Below are 17,227 nucleotides of genomic sequence, written 5' to 3'. Positions count from 1 at the left end.
CTGTAGTGCATTTCAACAACTCCCTCCTTTATTCTTATTGAAACACACACAGCTCCATCAAGCGCCACGTGTATGTTTACACCATCACAAGCTTCTCCTAGCGAGTACATTTTGCTAACCATATTCTATCACACGCCCATGAATCTCATTCACCATAACTTGCGTACAACCTCCGAAAATTCCAAAAAGAGTTTTAATTAGTAAATTAATTTCTAAGCCTTTCCTTTCAATTTCCAAAAACCAAAAATTGGAACTCCACTCCGACAACACACACAAACGCCTCTCACATTTCTGCTTATTTTTAGGGTTCATTTTTTCTTCTTTTAATAACCTAAATTTCATTTCTCCATCCCAAAAATCCTTGGATCAGGTAACTTTTCCCTTAAAGCTCCTTCAGTTTTTTCCTTTAAATATTTTTGTGGGTTAAAAATCAAAATTTTTTACCGTCCATTTTGTTCATCTAAAACTTTTTTGATCCTGGGTTTTGTCTAATGTTAATAAAAAATCTTTATATTTGCTTCGAATTAAAAATCTCTTCTGCATGAAGAAAAGCAGCAAAATTATGATTGTTCCTTTTCCGGGAATCTTGTTGTTCATTCTTGTTTGAAGATTAGATTAGATTGAAAATATTAATCTAAAATTCTGATTCTTTCCTTGTTTGGTTGGTTTGATAATGCGGTGCTTAGAATTAATAATAATGATGTTTTTGGAATGAAGTTGTAGCTAATGTTAATAGTTACAAGCCTTTGTGGGGGTAAAATTTTGCATTTTCTTATATCATTGAGTAAGTAGAAGAGCAAATAGGAATTGGAACCATGGGACTTGAATCTTCCTTAGAGAGGGTATATAACACATGTTAGGACAAACCTGGGTTAATGATGATTGTGGTCAAGTTTGAATCTTGTCATGACTAGATGTTGCTTGTTTTTGGCTTAGCCTATGGTTTTGATTTTTCCATGTTCAGCGACTTATTTTCTCACTTTCACCCTAAAATTTTACCACTTTGGTTTTTAACCTTCAAGGTTTAATCAAATTGCTTTGCTTTTAATGGAAAAGCTTATTGAACTGTTAAAATTTTAGTAGTCTTAATGCGACAAGCTGCATGGCGGTCCAGATGTGCTTATATTGTTAACATGGATAATTTTTCTTTATATTTTTTTATTAATTTTGAAATTCAACTTATTAAGTATAGGTGGATTGCCGCGAGAATTGTCAGGTCAATGTCGTTAAAATTTTATTGATTCAATTACTTTTTTCCGTCTAATAGAAAGTAATTTGACTAAATTTTAGAAGTTGAAGGCCAAAGTGATAGGAAAATATTTAGGGTCACGATAAACATTGTCTTTTTCATTAACTTTTGATCTTCACTTTTCTTTTCTTTTGTAATATATGATATGATGTTGATCTGATGTGGGTATTGCTTTGCTATTTTAGGTCCGAGCTTGTGGTTGTTAGGCCTCTTTGATCAACTAAGTTTCATGTCTGATCTCGACGTCCAAATTCCCACCGCCTTTGGTATACTTGGATCCTAACCTCCTCAATTCAGTTATTTTCATCGTTGTTGACGGATTTAACTTTTCATTTGTAATTGTCTTGATAGATCCCTTTGCCGATGCAAATGCTGAGGACTCAGGTGCGGGTGCAAAGGACTATGTGCACATTCGTGTTCAGCAACGGAACGGTAGGAAAAGCCTGACAACTGTCCAGGGGTTGAAGAAAGAATTCAGCTACAACAAGATACTCAAAGACCTCAAAAAGGAGTTTTGCTGCAATGGCACCGTGGTCCAAGACCCTGAATTAGGCCAGGTGCGTGTAACTATTACTCCTTTTAAGTCTTGTTAATTAGTCCGATGGTCAATTCTTTTACGTTTTCCATTCGTGTTCAGGTTATTCAACTTCAAGGTGACCAGCGTAAGAACGTATCTACCTTCCTTGTTCAGGTAATTGTTATTGCTTTATGGAATATTTAAATTTCTTAGGTGACCTTAAGCGGAAGTGCACTGATGCAGTTTCTTCGTGTTTCTGAGCAGGCTGGCATTGTGAAGAAGGAAAACATCAAAATCCATGGTTTCTAAGTTGCAGATGCTTAAAGTTTTTGGCTAGGTTCACTCGCCTTCTATTGAAGTAGGAAATACTACCTGATTTGGGATATATACATATCCATAGTTGTTACATCTTTATGTTGATTTAATTACAACATATATGCATCTTGTATTTCATGTACTTTCCGGTTTGCCGGAATCTGTAGTATTGGTTGACTATGAACTCTATGGAAGTTTACTGCTCTGTGATTTAAAGTTAAAACAAGTATAGTTTTAGTCATCTGAATACCGTCTTTTGCATTTGGATTTCATTACACCAGAATAAGCAAATAAGCATCAAAGTTGTCACTTCTTATGCTAATTGGGATTTCATGTTTTTCTTCATTTCAATAAAAAGCAACCCATTATTCAGCTTTAATGTGGGACAATTTGGAGCTATTGTAAAGAGGGAGGCAAAATTTCCATCACCCTCTGTATTGGTCCCAAAATACAATAATACTTTCTTGATATTTATTTATTTCAATAGAAACCGAGTTAAAGATTCTTTGTCCCTAAGGTTCTTAATGATTTCAATTTTTTCCTACAATAATATGCTTCATAATATAATTAATATAATGACAAACTTTTTCTTTTCTACTTGAAGACTAGTTGGGAATGTGCCCACCTTTGTTGCAAAATGATGTCATTTTTCCTTGAAAAATATTAAAACTTGAATAATCCATTTACACTTTGTAGTTGTTCTCAATAATTTCAATTTCACTGAACGGCTGTGATTTTATGTGCTGGAACACTAAAAAAGTTGCAATGTATTCTCTTTTGTGTTGGTGTACACTACGCAACAACACCAAAATGTCTACATGTCTTACTTATCTTTTAAATTCAATTTATCCCATTCACAATAATTGCAGCCTTACTATTTTACATTTATAACGAGTTTTCTCTCAACGCGCCTTTCCTAATTTAAGTTGTTAACACTTAATTGATAAGTGGAATTATAGAAGATATTTGAACAACATAAAAACTCTTAATTTTCTATCATGCTAAATCTACTCAACAATAGTTCTTCGTTACAAAGTGTTGGAAAAAACGGGTTTGGAAAAATTTTTTGATTATGATATCTAAAGTAATAAACATTTAATCAAAATCGTACATTTTCGATTTGTCTAGGATGAATGCTTCGATTGAGTAGCCTTCTTAGCCACGTCTATCGAGTGTGGGTTCGTTTCAAATCAAATTTTTTTTCACAAAATTACTAGTGGAGTAATTTCATAATTTCTCTAAACTTTTGAGTCAAATTGTAAATCAGAAAATATCTCTAAAAATTTTATGAAATAATCTCTTTAGAGAATTTTCTCTACAAGACCAACTGTCATAAACGGCCGCCAAAGACATTGTGTCCAATGATGCAAGTGCGACACCCTTACAGCACCCCGAGCCGGTTCAGTCTAGGTCATTGACAAACCTGTCGGTCCAGTTTAGCCACCGGTTGGACTATTTGTCCGGTTTGACCAGTTTTTGAGTTTTAGTCTAGATTTTGGGCTCCTAGGCCCAATTTACGATCTTAGGTCTAATTTTCAAGTTCAATTACCCATTGAGCCAATTGTTTGACTTGAAAATTAATTTTCCTAAAAATCACTTTGATTTTCCAAATTAATTTTTCAAGAAAATTCTTTAATCAAATTCTCTAGTTGAACAATTTTCACGACCACTTAATTTAATTCCACATCAAATAAATCGACTCAATTAAATGATTTCCAAAGTTGTAGAATCTTCTTCTGATTCAAATGCACTTCGATCGAGCTTTTGTTGGGCTACCGGAGGGACCAATGGGACATATAGAATTAGGCTCTAGTAATTGCAATTATGTCTAGAAGCATCTTTCCAATAATTCACAATTATTTAATCATGGAGTCAGTCCACAAGAAGTACCATGATTGAAAACTCCTTATTTATACTATTTACGAAAACAATTAATCCAACTATTTTGTCCAATGACCTAGTCATGTATGTGTTACCCTCATATAATATCCTTCATTCCTTCGAGCTAAATCCTTTCACTCAATACAATCATATTTTATCTCATTGTCACCATTATTTCTTTTAATGATTAATATGATCACTGTTAACAAATGACTGAGATAAATTACTTATTCGAGAATAAGCAACCTGTTGTCAGGTTCCATATTTATCAATCTATACAATGCCAATGAGAGGGTATCATTAACTCTTTAATTGAGTTATGAATTCCACTGTTGCTAGTAAAGTCATGTCATACACAAGTCATGTAACCAACGTACCGGCTATGGGCTCGATCATCGTTAGAGCATAAGCCTCCACTTATATCAAAACATATGAGTTGCATACGCATGGTTAGTGACTAACTTAGGATTTAGGCAAATCACACTATGAACGTCACAAGTGAATTATTTCATAAATAGATTCATAATTAATTCATCTTGGGTCAATCCTATGTATCATTCTACCAATGAATATACCTACGTCTCTACCCGTGGAGTCAATTGCTCTGATAGCCAAGACTAGCCATCTCCCCAATTGGAATTGTAGACGACATAATAATCCTTCTCAGTATTTTAATCAAATGCTCACTTCGATTTTTTTTACGGGATTACAAACTTATTTAGATTATCTACTGAAGTAAGTTATCTTTCTCGCAATGTAAATGTTCTTACAATGCCATTTATCTTTAGTTTGAACTTAGACAATCAATGAGTTAATATTTACTTGCCACAAGTTCGCTTTGCATGCAAAATATAAAAGATAGAAATACAAAATACACAATAGTGAAATGTGAAATTAACTTTATTTATTCATTCATCATTCAAATAAATAGAAAATAGTTGCATGTTTACTACAATATGGATACATTTTCCAATAGAACGTGCTCACTTAATTCCCTTTCTATAAAACCGTCAAATATATCTTCTATATATATCAAGGTCGACTAATCAATTTTTGCATAAGCTCCATGTAAAGTGTGATAACAAGTTATCGTTCTCATTTTTTAAATGCATTATCTCCAAGCGTATCTTCAAGTGTCATGTTTGGATTAGGGTTACCGAAACTGTTGATTTCCATTTTGAGATAAGATTCTTTTTAATACAAATAAAAATCTTACTTTTTTTGTTGCTTATAGAACATATTTAAAATAAAATGATAATTATTGTTGATGTAATTTAAGTGAAAGGGAGGGAAGATGTAGGGGGAAAGGAGAGAGGCGAGATGGAGGGAGGAAGAAAGTTCACATTGTTGAGTGTCGAGAGCCTAGTTGGATTTCTAAATGTCTTCTTATGTTCTAGTGATTAGGAGCTATATATACATACTCTTAGGTAGGTTTCCTCTCCTTGATGTTCATAGGATGAGTCATGTGGCCTTGCTGACAGGTATATTAATGTATGTTCCTCGAGCTATGTCCCACCTTGTTGAGTCTTTAGAGTCTACATGACAATGAATTGACGAGCCTTACAAATGGTATATGAGACTTGGTGAGGTCTTTGCTCTTGATAAGACAATGGTCTTTGACGTGATGGACACTTGGCAAGGTCTCCATTCGAGCAAGGCAGACTGGGGTAAGGTATATAACAATTGCCCCTTCCCCCCATGTTGAGGGGAATGTTATAAAGTGATGTTCCTCGAAACTTAGAAAGTTTTCAGTTTCTTTCTGCATCTCTTTTCTCTTCCGTCCTTTCCTTTTGGCAAGTGTTGGCGAAATAGTTTTTTTTTCCAATATTGCAGTTATGTTATAGGATAGTTTCGATTAGAGTATATTTGTGGTTGTGGAGTAAAGGGATAATTGAAAATGCAAGTATATAAGATAAAAAGAAGTGGCGTTGCTTGATTTATCCACAACATCATTTTACTTTTCTATAGCATATGTATGTGAAACTATGATTTGTGGATGGAATCAACTAATATTATAATAATTCTTAGGAAGGGTCACATTAAAGACTATAAATTGGTAAGGGGATGAGGAAAAATTCATTTGTGTTAAGGGTTTTTTTTTTATTTTAGTAAGTTTTCTTTATGCTCTAGTACCATTTTTTGGTTTGCGACATCCTTTACTATGGGTGAAAGATTTATTGTAGTATGAGATTTTGTTATTTTTGGAAAGTGTTATGTTGTTATTCATTTGTTTTAGTAGCATTTTATTTTGATTTCAAATAGGTGATAGGATAAAGTTGTTTCATGTTTCACAATTTTAAGAATTTTGGTGGTTTAGAAATCAAGTATTGGTTAATATATTATACATTGCAAAAGTGTGAGTAATAAGGTGAAATAAAAAGGTGCTTATGTTGAGATATTGATGGAGGTGGTAAGAGAATGAATAATGTGAGGAGTGTGGCAGAAACTTCTGATGAGAGAAACATGGGTAGAAATTTTTGGGTTGTGGTTGTTCTTATGGAAGATGCCTTCGAGTGCCATACAAAACCTAATTTCATAAGGCGAATATTAGTTACAATGGGCTTGGAATTAGAAATTTAGTTTCTTTCTAACATAGCAGTGAAGATGAAGAGGAAGGAGTTGCGGCGAAAGACAAAGCTAATGACCCAATGGTAAGAAATGAAGAACTAGAGGTGTGCATGGGTCGGGCTGGGCCTAGACAAAATTTTAGGCCCTTTTTCTAAGTCCGGGCTGGCCCGAAATATGAGCTTAAAAATTTGTCCAAGCCCTACCCGAAACAAAATTGTTAAGCCCGAGCCCGGCCCAGCCCGGTCTATATTAATTTTTTTTAGCTTATTTCATTAAATAAATTTTTTTTAAAATATAATAAATCAAATACATTTAAAACAAATATTAAAATAAGAAATAAATAAAAAATGATACTAAAATAATTCTTAAAACAATACACAAATTGAAAATATAATAAAAATAAAAAGTGATTATATTAAAATTGAAAATAAAATGTAAATATGATTAAAAAATATATATTTAGTATATAATTTAGGTAGGGTAGGCGGGCTCGGGCCAAAAAAGTTTTACCTGAGCCCAGACCGTTTTCTAAACAGGCCTCGTTTTTTTGCCCAAACCCATATTTCGGGCTTATATTTTTACCCGAACCCTCCCATTTTTGGGACCGACCTTGGGTGGGCCGAGTAGCTCGCCCATGCACACCTCTATGAAGAACATTGCCACTTTCCATTGTTTATATAATAAGAAATAATAACACTTAAAACATGTACATGGCTTGCTTGCATGAAAACCCAAACTCACAGTAGTACTAAACACTTTAAAAACAAACATTATTAATATGAAATTAAAAGAATCCAAAGAATGTTTCCATATTATTTTAGAGCTCTTAACTAATCTTGGAATCACCATCAGGCCTGACCCTAGGGGTCATCTGGAGGTGCGGCCGCCCAAGGCCCAAGGTTGAAAGGGGTCCAAAATATTATTTTTCAATTTTTAATGGGCCTAAATTTTTTTAACTTTTAAAAGTAAAAAAAAATTATCAACTTTTAAGGCCCTCAAATTTTTTTTTTTTTTAGCTTTTAAGGATAAAAAATTTTTGTTTACTAACTTTTAAGGAACTTAAAACCCCATTTTATTATTTTGCCTAGAGCCCAAAAATGTCAAGAACTAACCTGATTACCATTAATGACTTTGCTTATTCATCAATGAATTACTTAACTGGCATAAATCACCTTTAGGGACTTATCTATACTCGTCAATGAGTAGCTCATTTTTCAATTGGGATTTCCTCATCAATATTGTAATTTTCCTCCTTCTCAATTAAGTAATTTCATCCAATTAGGTAACTGGGGATTGGTTTTATGGTAGGAATTAAGTAATTTCTTCCAATTGCGTAATTAGGGATTGGTTTTATGGTAGGTATAGAGAATCAATTTAGTAGCTTGAAAATTACAATATTGACCAAAAACTTTAAAAATTACAATATTTACTAAAATAAAATGGGTAAACTATATTGGTAGTTGTTTAACTATTAATAATTTTTTTAGTAATTATACTATGAAAAGTTACAAAACAATTACTAAACTATTAGGTAGTAGCTTTTAAAATTGATATAATTACAACTTTAATCCTCAACATTTTATAAATTATGTCAACTTAGTCTTGATTCTAAAAAAGTTAACTATCAACATTTACACATTGTGTAATTTTTTTTGCAGTTTTAATTTTTTGTGACATTAAAAGTTAATTTTAAAAAATAATAAAAGATGAAATTTATTATCTTAGATTTTTTGGTGTTTCTATTTTTGCATATTTTATTTATTAATCAAATTAGATGATAAATTTATTTTTTAGTTTTTAGATGAAAGGGTCACAAAAGCATAAAATTACAAAAGAATCAAATTACATAATATATAAATATTAATGATTAAAATTGTTATTATTTTAATTTTAAAAATTATTACTGTTAATCAATTAGTGACAAAAAAATTAAATTAAATAATTAAATAATATTTTATAATAAGATTATAAAGGATATTAATAATTAGAGACTACTAATATAATATATTTAAATAAAAAACACCATTGTGAATGAAAAATCCAAGATATTCTAATCAACTACAAATCCGTAGGATGAGAAGGTGACAAAAAGATTACCAAAAGTTGAGCTTTTAATGACAAAAGATCATCAAAAGGCGTATTTGACAATGACAAAATAGAGAAAGTGGGATGAGAGAGAGTGCTTAGCCAACAAAATGCCTCTAACACTAATGCACCAAATACACCATCTTTCTTGCCCCACATTTGATTCATATATAAAATGATATTATATTTATAATATTTTATATTATTTTATATTATATTTATAATTATGACAATTAAATTAATATTTAATATATAAATTTATATAATGTTAGGTATTAGACCAAAAACAAATCTTAACCATTCTAGACCCTTGAAATCCTATCCTCTTCCCACGTGTCCTCCCAGATATTTTCTTCACTTTTCTTGTTCCACTCTTACATATTTTGTCAGTCTCTTCACTTCTTTCTACTATCTCACCTCTCCAGACTTCCGAGGAACACCAAAACCTTCTTTTGTTTTCTTCTTCTAATCAATGGCATCTTCCATGGCTACAACTCTCACTTCCTCTTCAAAACTTTGCAGGAACACTTCTCTCTTCGAGTCTTCCTTCCATGGGGTTCCAATTAAGCCACTTTCTTTTCATTTCAAAACAAAGTCTTCCCATTGCAACGCATCCATTTCCATGTCTGCAGCATCACCTCCACCCTATGATTTTAATAATTTCAGGTTTGACCCCATCAAGGAGTCCATCGTCTCACGTGAGATGACACGCAGGTACATGATGGACATGATCATCTATGCTGATACCGATGTGGTGGTCGTCGGTGCCGGCTCCGCTGGGCTCTCTTGTGCCTATGAGCTTAGCAAGAACCCCTCCGTACAGATCGCTATTGTCGAGCAGTCTGTTAGCCCCGGAGGTGGTGCCTGGCTCGGTGGACAGCTTTTCTCTGCCATGGTAAATCTTAAAAAAAAATCATCTTGGGTTCTCTTTTATGAAATTTCTTTTGTTTTAGGGCCTTGAAATTGTCTCAAATTCTATGTTTATTCAGGTAGTGCGGAAACCAGCTCATCGCTTCCTCGACGAACTCGCCATTGAATATGATGAACAAGACGACTATGTTGTGATCAAGCATGCAGCCCTTTTCACATCCACAATCATGAGCAAGCTTCTAGCCCGCCCCAACGTGAAGCTGTTCAACGCTGTGGCGGCGGAAGACTTAATAGTGAAGGAAGGGAGAGTTGGTGGTATTGTGACAAACTGGGCCCTAGTGTCAATGAACCATGACACACAGTCCTGCATGGACCCTAATGTGATGGAGGCCAAGGTGGTGGTGAGCTCTTGTGGTCATGATGGGCCATTTGGAGCCACCGGGGTGAAGAGGTTGAAAAGCATTGGGATGATTGATAGTGTGCCAGGGATGAAGGCACTGGATATGAATACAGCTGAGGATGCTATAGTGAGGCTGACTAGGGAAATTGTGCCTGGGATGATTGTCACCGGGATGGAAGTTGCTGAGATTGATGGATCCCCAAGAATGGTAATTTTATTCCCACTTGCACAATCGTTTTTATTACTGTTGTTGTTGGACTATTATTAACATATTAACAAATATAGGGGCCAACATTTGGAGCAATGATGATATCAGGGCAAAAGGCAGCCCATCTTGCCCTGAAATCATTAGGATTGCCTAATGCAATTGATGGAACACATGTGGGAACCATTCACCCGGAGCTAATCTTGGCCGTTGCAGATTCTGCCGAGACCGCTGACGCTTAGTTGTAAGGGTCATAGTTGCTAAACTGCTATGGAGATAGGAGGAATTGGAATAATGTGCAGTCATTGGTAGGATTTCGAATAATCTCCTGTAACTTAGTAGCAAAACCTTAGCATTTTGTAGCTTGTTGTCTTCTCCTTGCGTGCCTTTTAATTGAGTACTGTTTTCTTTCTTCTTTGTCTTCAATTAAGCTACATGTCACATCTTTAATATAATAAAATAAGGAAATAAAGTGACAAGAAGAGAAAATTTGAGTTAAGTCACTGGAAAGTATATTATGACATATTTGATTGAAGAAAAGATTAAACTGTAAAAGTGAGAAAAGTTTTGTGGCCCAAGAGTAAATACTTAAAATTTAAGGGATTAAAGTGTAAATATGAAAAGTTAAAAGACTAATAGTGTAAATATTTTAAGGGTAGGATGATCTAGAAACCAAGGAAAATTGATGAATAAAAACCAAATTGAATAGGTGAAGAATTATGAGAGACTAAATTGAAATTTTATCAAATTAAGTAATGACTAAAGAATGGAATTTTAAAAGAAAATAAGGGTGTTATAAATATGGTAAATAAATATCTTGCATTAGTTTTGGACAGCAACAGTAGGTTAATTTTGAAAAATCACCATAAATTTTAGTTTTGAAAAATCACCATAAATTTTGGAAATCTAATTATGAAAAAAATATGGAATTAAATCTTATTGAGTCTAGTTTATTATAGAAGAAACGGTGTAAGCAATGAAATTGTGAATTGTGAGATATAATAAATTTAGTGAGGCAATGTCAAAATGATTTTGGGTTCTCCTGTTCTGACTTTGAAAAATCATAAAAAATTAGAGAAAAATAATTAAGATCTTAAAGTTATATTTTTAAAATCCTTAATGAGTCTATTTTCAATAGAAACAAACGATAATATCATACGAATTCTGTACAATGAGATAATTAATTTTTAGTAAAGAAGGGTCAGAACTATCAGGCAGCAGAGCAAGAGTGAATTTAAAGAATAAACTGTACTTATTGGCTGAACCAAAAATTCTTCAAATTTTATGGTAAGAAGATATGTAAGTCTAGTTTCATATAAAATTAGCGGATCTTAATTTCGAGTTCTGCAGCTCAAGATATAAATAATTTAGTGACTATGACACAAATGGACAGTTTTGAATATACATATAAGTAAATAGTGAAATTATTGATAATGTTACTTATAGCATGTTATATAAATAAAGGATGTGGAATGGAGAGGAGGAGGAAAATATGTATGAATATTTATCTAGTATGGTTAATTTGCATGTTTTAGGCTCAGGGACTAAATTGAATAAAAGTAAAATTTTATGGGTAATTTTGTAAAAATGTTAGAAATGGCCAATTTGCATGAAATGGATTATTTTATTATTTGAAACTACAAAATTGAATGAAATTATTAATTTAGTTCAAGATCGGGAAAAAAACATGTTTTAAGGATTAAATTGAAAAGTGTTGAAATTATGGAAAATTTTGATATTTTATAGAATTCATGGGTTGCTATAAATTTGTGTGAGAATAACGGCTGGAAATAAGGATTAAATTGCAAGAATTTTATTTTTTTGAGCCTAAAGATGAAATCGTCATTAATTAAAAGTTTAGGGATAAAATAGTAATTTTGTTTAGAGCATTAATTGAATGTATTAGAACATGAAATAAATGAAAACGATGATCAAATTTATTTATAAAGATCTAGATGACTCGAATACGAGAATTGAACGTGGAAAAGATACCGAATTAATGAAATTATAAACATGAACAAACAACGAGGTAAGTTAGTGTAACTTGAATTGTATATCTTAAATGCATGAAATATCAATATAATAAATTAACTGATTTACGTTTATGAAGAAATGGAAAGAGAATGATATTTATCATGACATGTAAATATGTGATTAACTTTGATACATTAATACAAGGAAATTAAGTATATTGAGACAAGTAATAAATTCAAGTAGAACATGTTGAGGAAAAAAAATAAGTACAATATGTTTGATTTTAATTGGTTCCAAATATGAACGTTAAATAAAATAAAATATCTAATAAATAAATCAGTAACTCCGGTAATGCTCCTTAACTCTATTCCAGTGACGGATGCGGGTTAGGGGCGTTACACCATCATTGTTGCAATAATACCAATTAGTACAGAGTTTCACAGAACAACCTTGAAGCTAAATGAAGGAACACAAACAATTATTAAATAACTGCAAAAAACAAGGTTGATCAAGGCAAGAACATTACATGCATACTTATCAATCAAATCAAACTCTGAAGGAATGTAACAATAAACCTATGTCCAAAGTTGGGTTCCTAGCGAGGTTTGGTTAAGTTTGACCTTAAGTATCATTTTATTAAATAGTAATTGTAAAGAGAATGTTTTACATATGGGTTGGCCTTACATGTAGGAAACATTTGAATCAAAAAAAAAACTTGGGTGTTGCAGTTTGGAACAACATTTGGAGTTAAAATGGTGTTACATACAAAGCAATATCAGTTAGTTGCTTAAGGGTCCATTTCAACATCCACAAATTAAAGAAGAATGTAAACCATTTATGTGCGAGAGAGGATTTGCTTGCTATAAAACTAAAACATTAACAAATCCAAAACCTTAACCAACAATCTAAAAATAAAACTACAAACATTATTATCCTTTTTACTGGACAAAATTAAACAAATAATTAATATAACTAATTTTCCATGTCCGAAGCAGCCGCAGAAACTAGAGGCAGAGAATATAGCTAAAGACTTCACGTCCCTCTTCTTCTCCCTTATAACCCTTTCTTCTGTAAACTTCATAAGGTTTCACTCAGATAGAATTCTTTCATCGCCTCTCTTCTCTTTCCCCTCCCCTCGCCGTGTCGTGGCCGCGCGGCTTTTTTCTTTGCGTTTTCCTCCGCCTCTTTCAGCCTTGGCCAGCAAAAAAAGAAAAAAAGGGTTTGAAAGGTAAACAAAAGAAAAGCAGGTATGAAAGTGCCTGGGTTGAAACTCATATGTCTTGCTTTTCTATTTATCCACACAAGAATCCTGGTGTGTTACGGCGCTCTAGACGATGCTGTCGACGACTATACGGACGAGACACCGGCTAAGCCGCCGCCACCCGAGATGGACAATTGTAATGGTGTATTCTTGAGCTATGCTTTCACGTCAAGGACTAAAGCATTACCCCTCCTGAAAAACGTTTCAGCTCAGCCGTGGACGTTTAACGCCATGGCCACCGTTGTAAATTCTGGGACGGAAGAGGTAAAAGGATGGAAGATGTATATTGGGTTTCAACATAAAGAGATATTGGTGTCCGCAACCAACGCCGTCCTGATTGACGGTGGCGGGGATTTCCCGACGGCGGTTGGAAATGGAACAACCTTAGCAGGGTACCCCAAGGCAGACCTCAAGACATCTATTGACACTGCTGGGGATTTTAATCAAATTGCCGTCCAGGTTGAGCTCAAGGGTTCCATGTTCGGATTAGGCGAGAAGGCCACTCCTATGCCTAAGACCATCAGCCTCAAAAACGATGGCTGGAGATGCCCCACGCCTACTAAATATAGTGTGTTTCAAGTTCCAATGCAATGATAATTTTCATGCTTTTAATGAGATGCTATCTAACGCAAGCTAACATTATTTTTTTGTTTTCTTGTTCTATAGAAACCTACATGCATGCATGTTGCAAAAGGGATCCGAAATTCAAAGTGAATTCCAATAAGAAAAGCAAGTTCGCGGCTAGGCAAAATGGAGACCTCACCTTCATGTACGATGTTGTTAAATCATATGAAGGTAGCTACGAGGCCCAAGTAACGATGGACAACAGCAGCCCTATCGGCAGGCTGGACCGTTGGAACCTGACATGGGAATGGATGAGAGGGGAATTCATTTACTCCATGAAAGGAGCCTACACTCCTAGATTTGATACCTCCGACTGCGTTTATGGCTTAGCTGGTCGTTACCTCAAGGGTTTCGATTTCACGAATGTTATGAATTGTGAAAAAAAGCCAACCATTACTGATTTGCCACTTACTAAAGTAAATGATACCCAGATTGGTAAGATCCCTTATTGTTGTAAAAATGCAAGTCTGTTGCCACCACAAATGGATCCCAGCAGAGCCCGAGCCATTTTTCAATTAAGGGTGTATAAATTGCCCCCTGATACCCCACCCACTATTTTATACCCACCACAAAGATGGAACATTACCGGCGTCCTTAATGCTCGCTACCACTGTGGGCCTCCGATTAGAGTAGATCCCTCTGAGTTCCCTAATCTAAAGGGGTTCGATGCTAAAGTATATGCCATCGCAAGTTGGCAAGTTGTGTGCAACATGACAAGGCCAGAGAAAAGGAAAACTAGGTGTTGTGTTTCCTTCTCAGCTTACTACAGCGATGGTGCTATTCCATGCAGCACCTGTGCTTGCGGATGTGATAATATCGACACCGATAAATGTAATCCCGATAAACCTGCGATGCATCTCCCACCCGATGCACTCCTCCTTCCTTCCAAAAACAGGACTGCTAAAATTAAAGCCTTTGCTAAACTCAAGAAGAAAGGGATTCCCAGGAAGTTGCCTTGCCCTGACAACTGTGGGGTCAGCATCAACTGGCATATCAACACCGATCACAAGGCCGGATGGTCGGCTCGGATGACGCTGTTCAATTGGCAAGAAGCTCCATTCGTGGACTGGTTCGTAGCCGTTGAAATTAAAAAAGCATACCCTGATTACGACAATGTGTTTTCCTTTAATGGAACCAAGAAGCTCAAAGGCATCAAGAACACCATTTTCTTCCAAAGCTTGAAGGACTTGAATTACCTGGTGGAAATGAAAAATGGGTCTAAACCGAGTGATCCTAAAGTCCCTGGAAAACAGCAATCCGTTATTTCATTCACTAAGAAAATGACGCCCAATATAAAAATTCGAAAGGGCGATGGTTTCCCTTCCAAGGTCTACTTCAATGGCGAAGAATGTGCACTTCCTCGTAGTTTCCCGAGTTCAGGGCACCGTTCTCATCTTTCTATTGCAAGTTTCATCTTGATATCTATCACCACCACTTTCTTGCTCATCATAACCCGTTTCATTTGATCATCATTACCTTTTCCTTTTCTGTTGGCTCGGAGTATGTCAGCTTTGGTAAAGATTATTGATATGTAAGTATCTGTATTTTTGAATAACTCTCCCCAGCCCCATCAAAATCATTCATCTTTTATGACTGAAAATTTGATTTGATTTCTCGTCTTTTTTTGGGGGGGAAGGAACATGAAAATGCTGATGAACTAGACATTAGAGGGAAGATATATCTAAAGGATGAAGAGAGAACAATGGGCTAACTAAATTCATGGCTTGTTCTGCTATAGTTATAAGCAAATGTAACAAACTGTGGAAAACAAAATTTTATGATAATTATGACAAGGGTTCCAATATAGTAATGCTTTGGACTAAACTTTTTGGTTTTCGCTTTCTTTTTTATGTATGTATTCTACTGCAAGAGTCATAGGATTCAGGTTCAGATTTCAATGAATAAAAGACAAATTCCTTTTCTTTAGTTTAGTTTCTTTTATGTATAAGATTGTTTTAAGAAAAGATAATGAACTAGCCAATGAAATGTGTGATAAATACACTCATCACATTTTATTTTATTTTCATCATTTTGGCTACCAATACTTTCCTATTTAATAATTTGTATATTCTCAGTCCTATAAATACAAATGATTAAATGTATGGTATAATTCTTAACATCTCATTCAAGTCTTTGATTCAATCATTATCTCTATTGGTATTTTAAAATTTGAAATATATTCTTTTATACTTGTCCCTAAACTCATCTTGTTCCTGCATAACAAAAATATTGGTGAAATGATTAACATGTTATTTGCCTACAATGATTGTGATGCCTTAACTTTTGGTTTCTCAGAAAGGAAAGGTGAATTAAGTAAATTTAGCAAGGATTAAATTATAAAAGTTTAAAGTTGAAGGACTGGAACTGTAAATTTACCATTTTAGAAAAGGGGTGAAATTTTAAGAAATATTCTTTTTTTTTATGAATATGGAAAATCGAGATCAGGACTAAATTGAATAAAGTGTAAAAGTATAAAGATTAAAGTGCAATTTTCCTACTTTTGCATTTGAGGGACCTAAATACAAATTTTCCATTTTAAAAATGATATTTTGAGACACAGTGATGATGTTAAAACACCTAAGCTGTGATATGGTGGAATTTAATTGGTTAGTGAAATAAGGATTAAATTAAATGAAAAGAGAGATAAAGTGGGACGACAGCAACATGGGCAACAAAAATAAAAAGGGAAATAAATAAAAGAAAGAAAGAAAAAATTCGATGAATTTTCCTTAGATCTCCTTAAAACCATAACCTTAAAGAATTAAGTAAGTATTTAATTGAATTCAAGCTTATTTATTTTAATTTGAATATTTGAGTATTTAAATTTTAATATGAAATAATTAAATAAGATATGATTAAGATGATTGAATATGTATATTGAATTTAGTAGTGAACATGCAATTAAAAGTATGTTAGTAATGTGAGAAAGGATAAAATGATACTTTAGGGGTTATGATTTTTATGAAAGTAAAGATTAAATTATAAATAGTGAAAATTTATTTATTTGTCATAAATTGTAGATTGTATAAAATATGTTATATGAAATCAATATTGTGATTAAATACTTAAATGAAGTGTTATGTGATAGTAATGAAGCGTAAAGTGATATAATAATTATTGAATTTTCACGAATTTAAAGACTAAATTGTAAAATATTCAAAAGTTGTCATGTGCGCTCAAGTAGTTAAATAAGAAATTTAAGTGTTATGAGAAAGTAAACTGCTTAATGATAATTAATTGAAATATGAAATGCTAACTGTTGTGAATATATTATGTTT

At 33.6% G+C, this 17,227-nt stretch overlaps 3 protein-coding genes across 4 annotated transcripts; all 3 read left to right on the top strand.

The window, feature by feature from the left end:
• The first annotated feature begins 64 nt into the window (after positions 1 to 64).
• Positions 65 to 2,307, top strand: LOC108482023 (protein translation factor SUI1 homolog 2-like). The gene is made up of 5 exons (XM_017785129.2): positions 65 to 370; positions 1,435 to 1,515; positions 1,601 to 1,806; positions 1,887 to 1,940; positions 2,031 to 2,307. Exons 2-5 carry the CDS (start codon positions 1,479 to 1,481, stop codon positions 2,073 to 2,075), a joined length of 342 nt encoding a protein of 113 aa, XP_017640618.1. The 5' UTR covers positions 65 to 370; positions 1,435 to 1,478; the 3' UTR covers positions 2,076 to 2,307.
• Positions 2,308 to 8,998: 6,691 nt separating this feature from the next.
• On the top strand, positions 8,999 to 10,589 carry LOC108482152 (thiamine thiazole synthase, chloroplastic-like). The gene is made up of 3 exons (XM_017785266.2): positions 8,999 to 9,510; positions 9,605 to 10,093; positions 10,171 to 10,589. Exons 1-3 carry the CDS (start codon positions 9,088 to 9,090, stop codon positions 10,330 to 10,332), a joined length of 1,074 nt encoding a protein of 357 aa, XP_017640755.1. The 5' UTR covers positions 8,999 to 9,087; the 3' UTR covers positions 10,333 to 10,589.
• A 2,468-nt stretch (positions 10,590 to 13,057) lies between these two features.
• On the top strand, positions 13,058 to 15,773 carry LOC108481402 (COBRA-like protein 10). Of its 2 annotated transcripts, XR_008285433.1 has the most exons (3): positions 13,058 to 13,893; positions 13,992 to 15,480; positions 15,586 to 15,773. XR_008285433.1 is itself a non-coding variant. In XM_017784540.2 (2 exons), exons 1-2 carry the CDS (start codon positions 13,314 to 13,316, stop codon positions 15,413 to 15,415), a joined length of 2,004 nt encoding a protein of 667 aa, XP_017640029.1. In that variant the 5' UTR covers positions 13,058 to 13,313; the 3' UTR covers positions 15,416 to 15,773. The 2 variants fall into 2 exon arrangements, 1 of the variants encoding a protein (XP_017640029.1); XM_017784540.2 differs by having other exon boundaries at positions 13,992 to 15,773.
• Positions 15,774 to 17,227: the final 1,454 nt, after the last annotated feature.

The sequence above is a fragment of the Gossypium arboreum genome, chromosome 1 (genome assembly GCF_025698485.1).
Source record: "Gossypium arboreum isolate Shixiya-1 chromosome 1, ASM2569848v2, whole genome shotgun sequence".
Classification (NCBI taxonomy): domain Eukaryota; kingdom Viridiplantae; phylum Streptophyta; class Magnoliopsida; order Malvales; family Malvaceae; genus Gossypium; species Gossypium arboreum.
The sequence above is the reverse complement of the archived record's forward strand: the minus strand, read 5'-3'. Positions and strand labels throughout refer to the sequence as shown.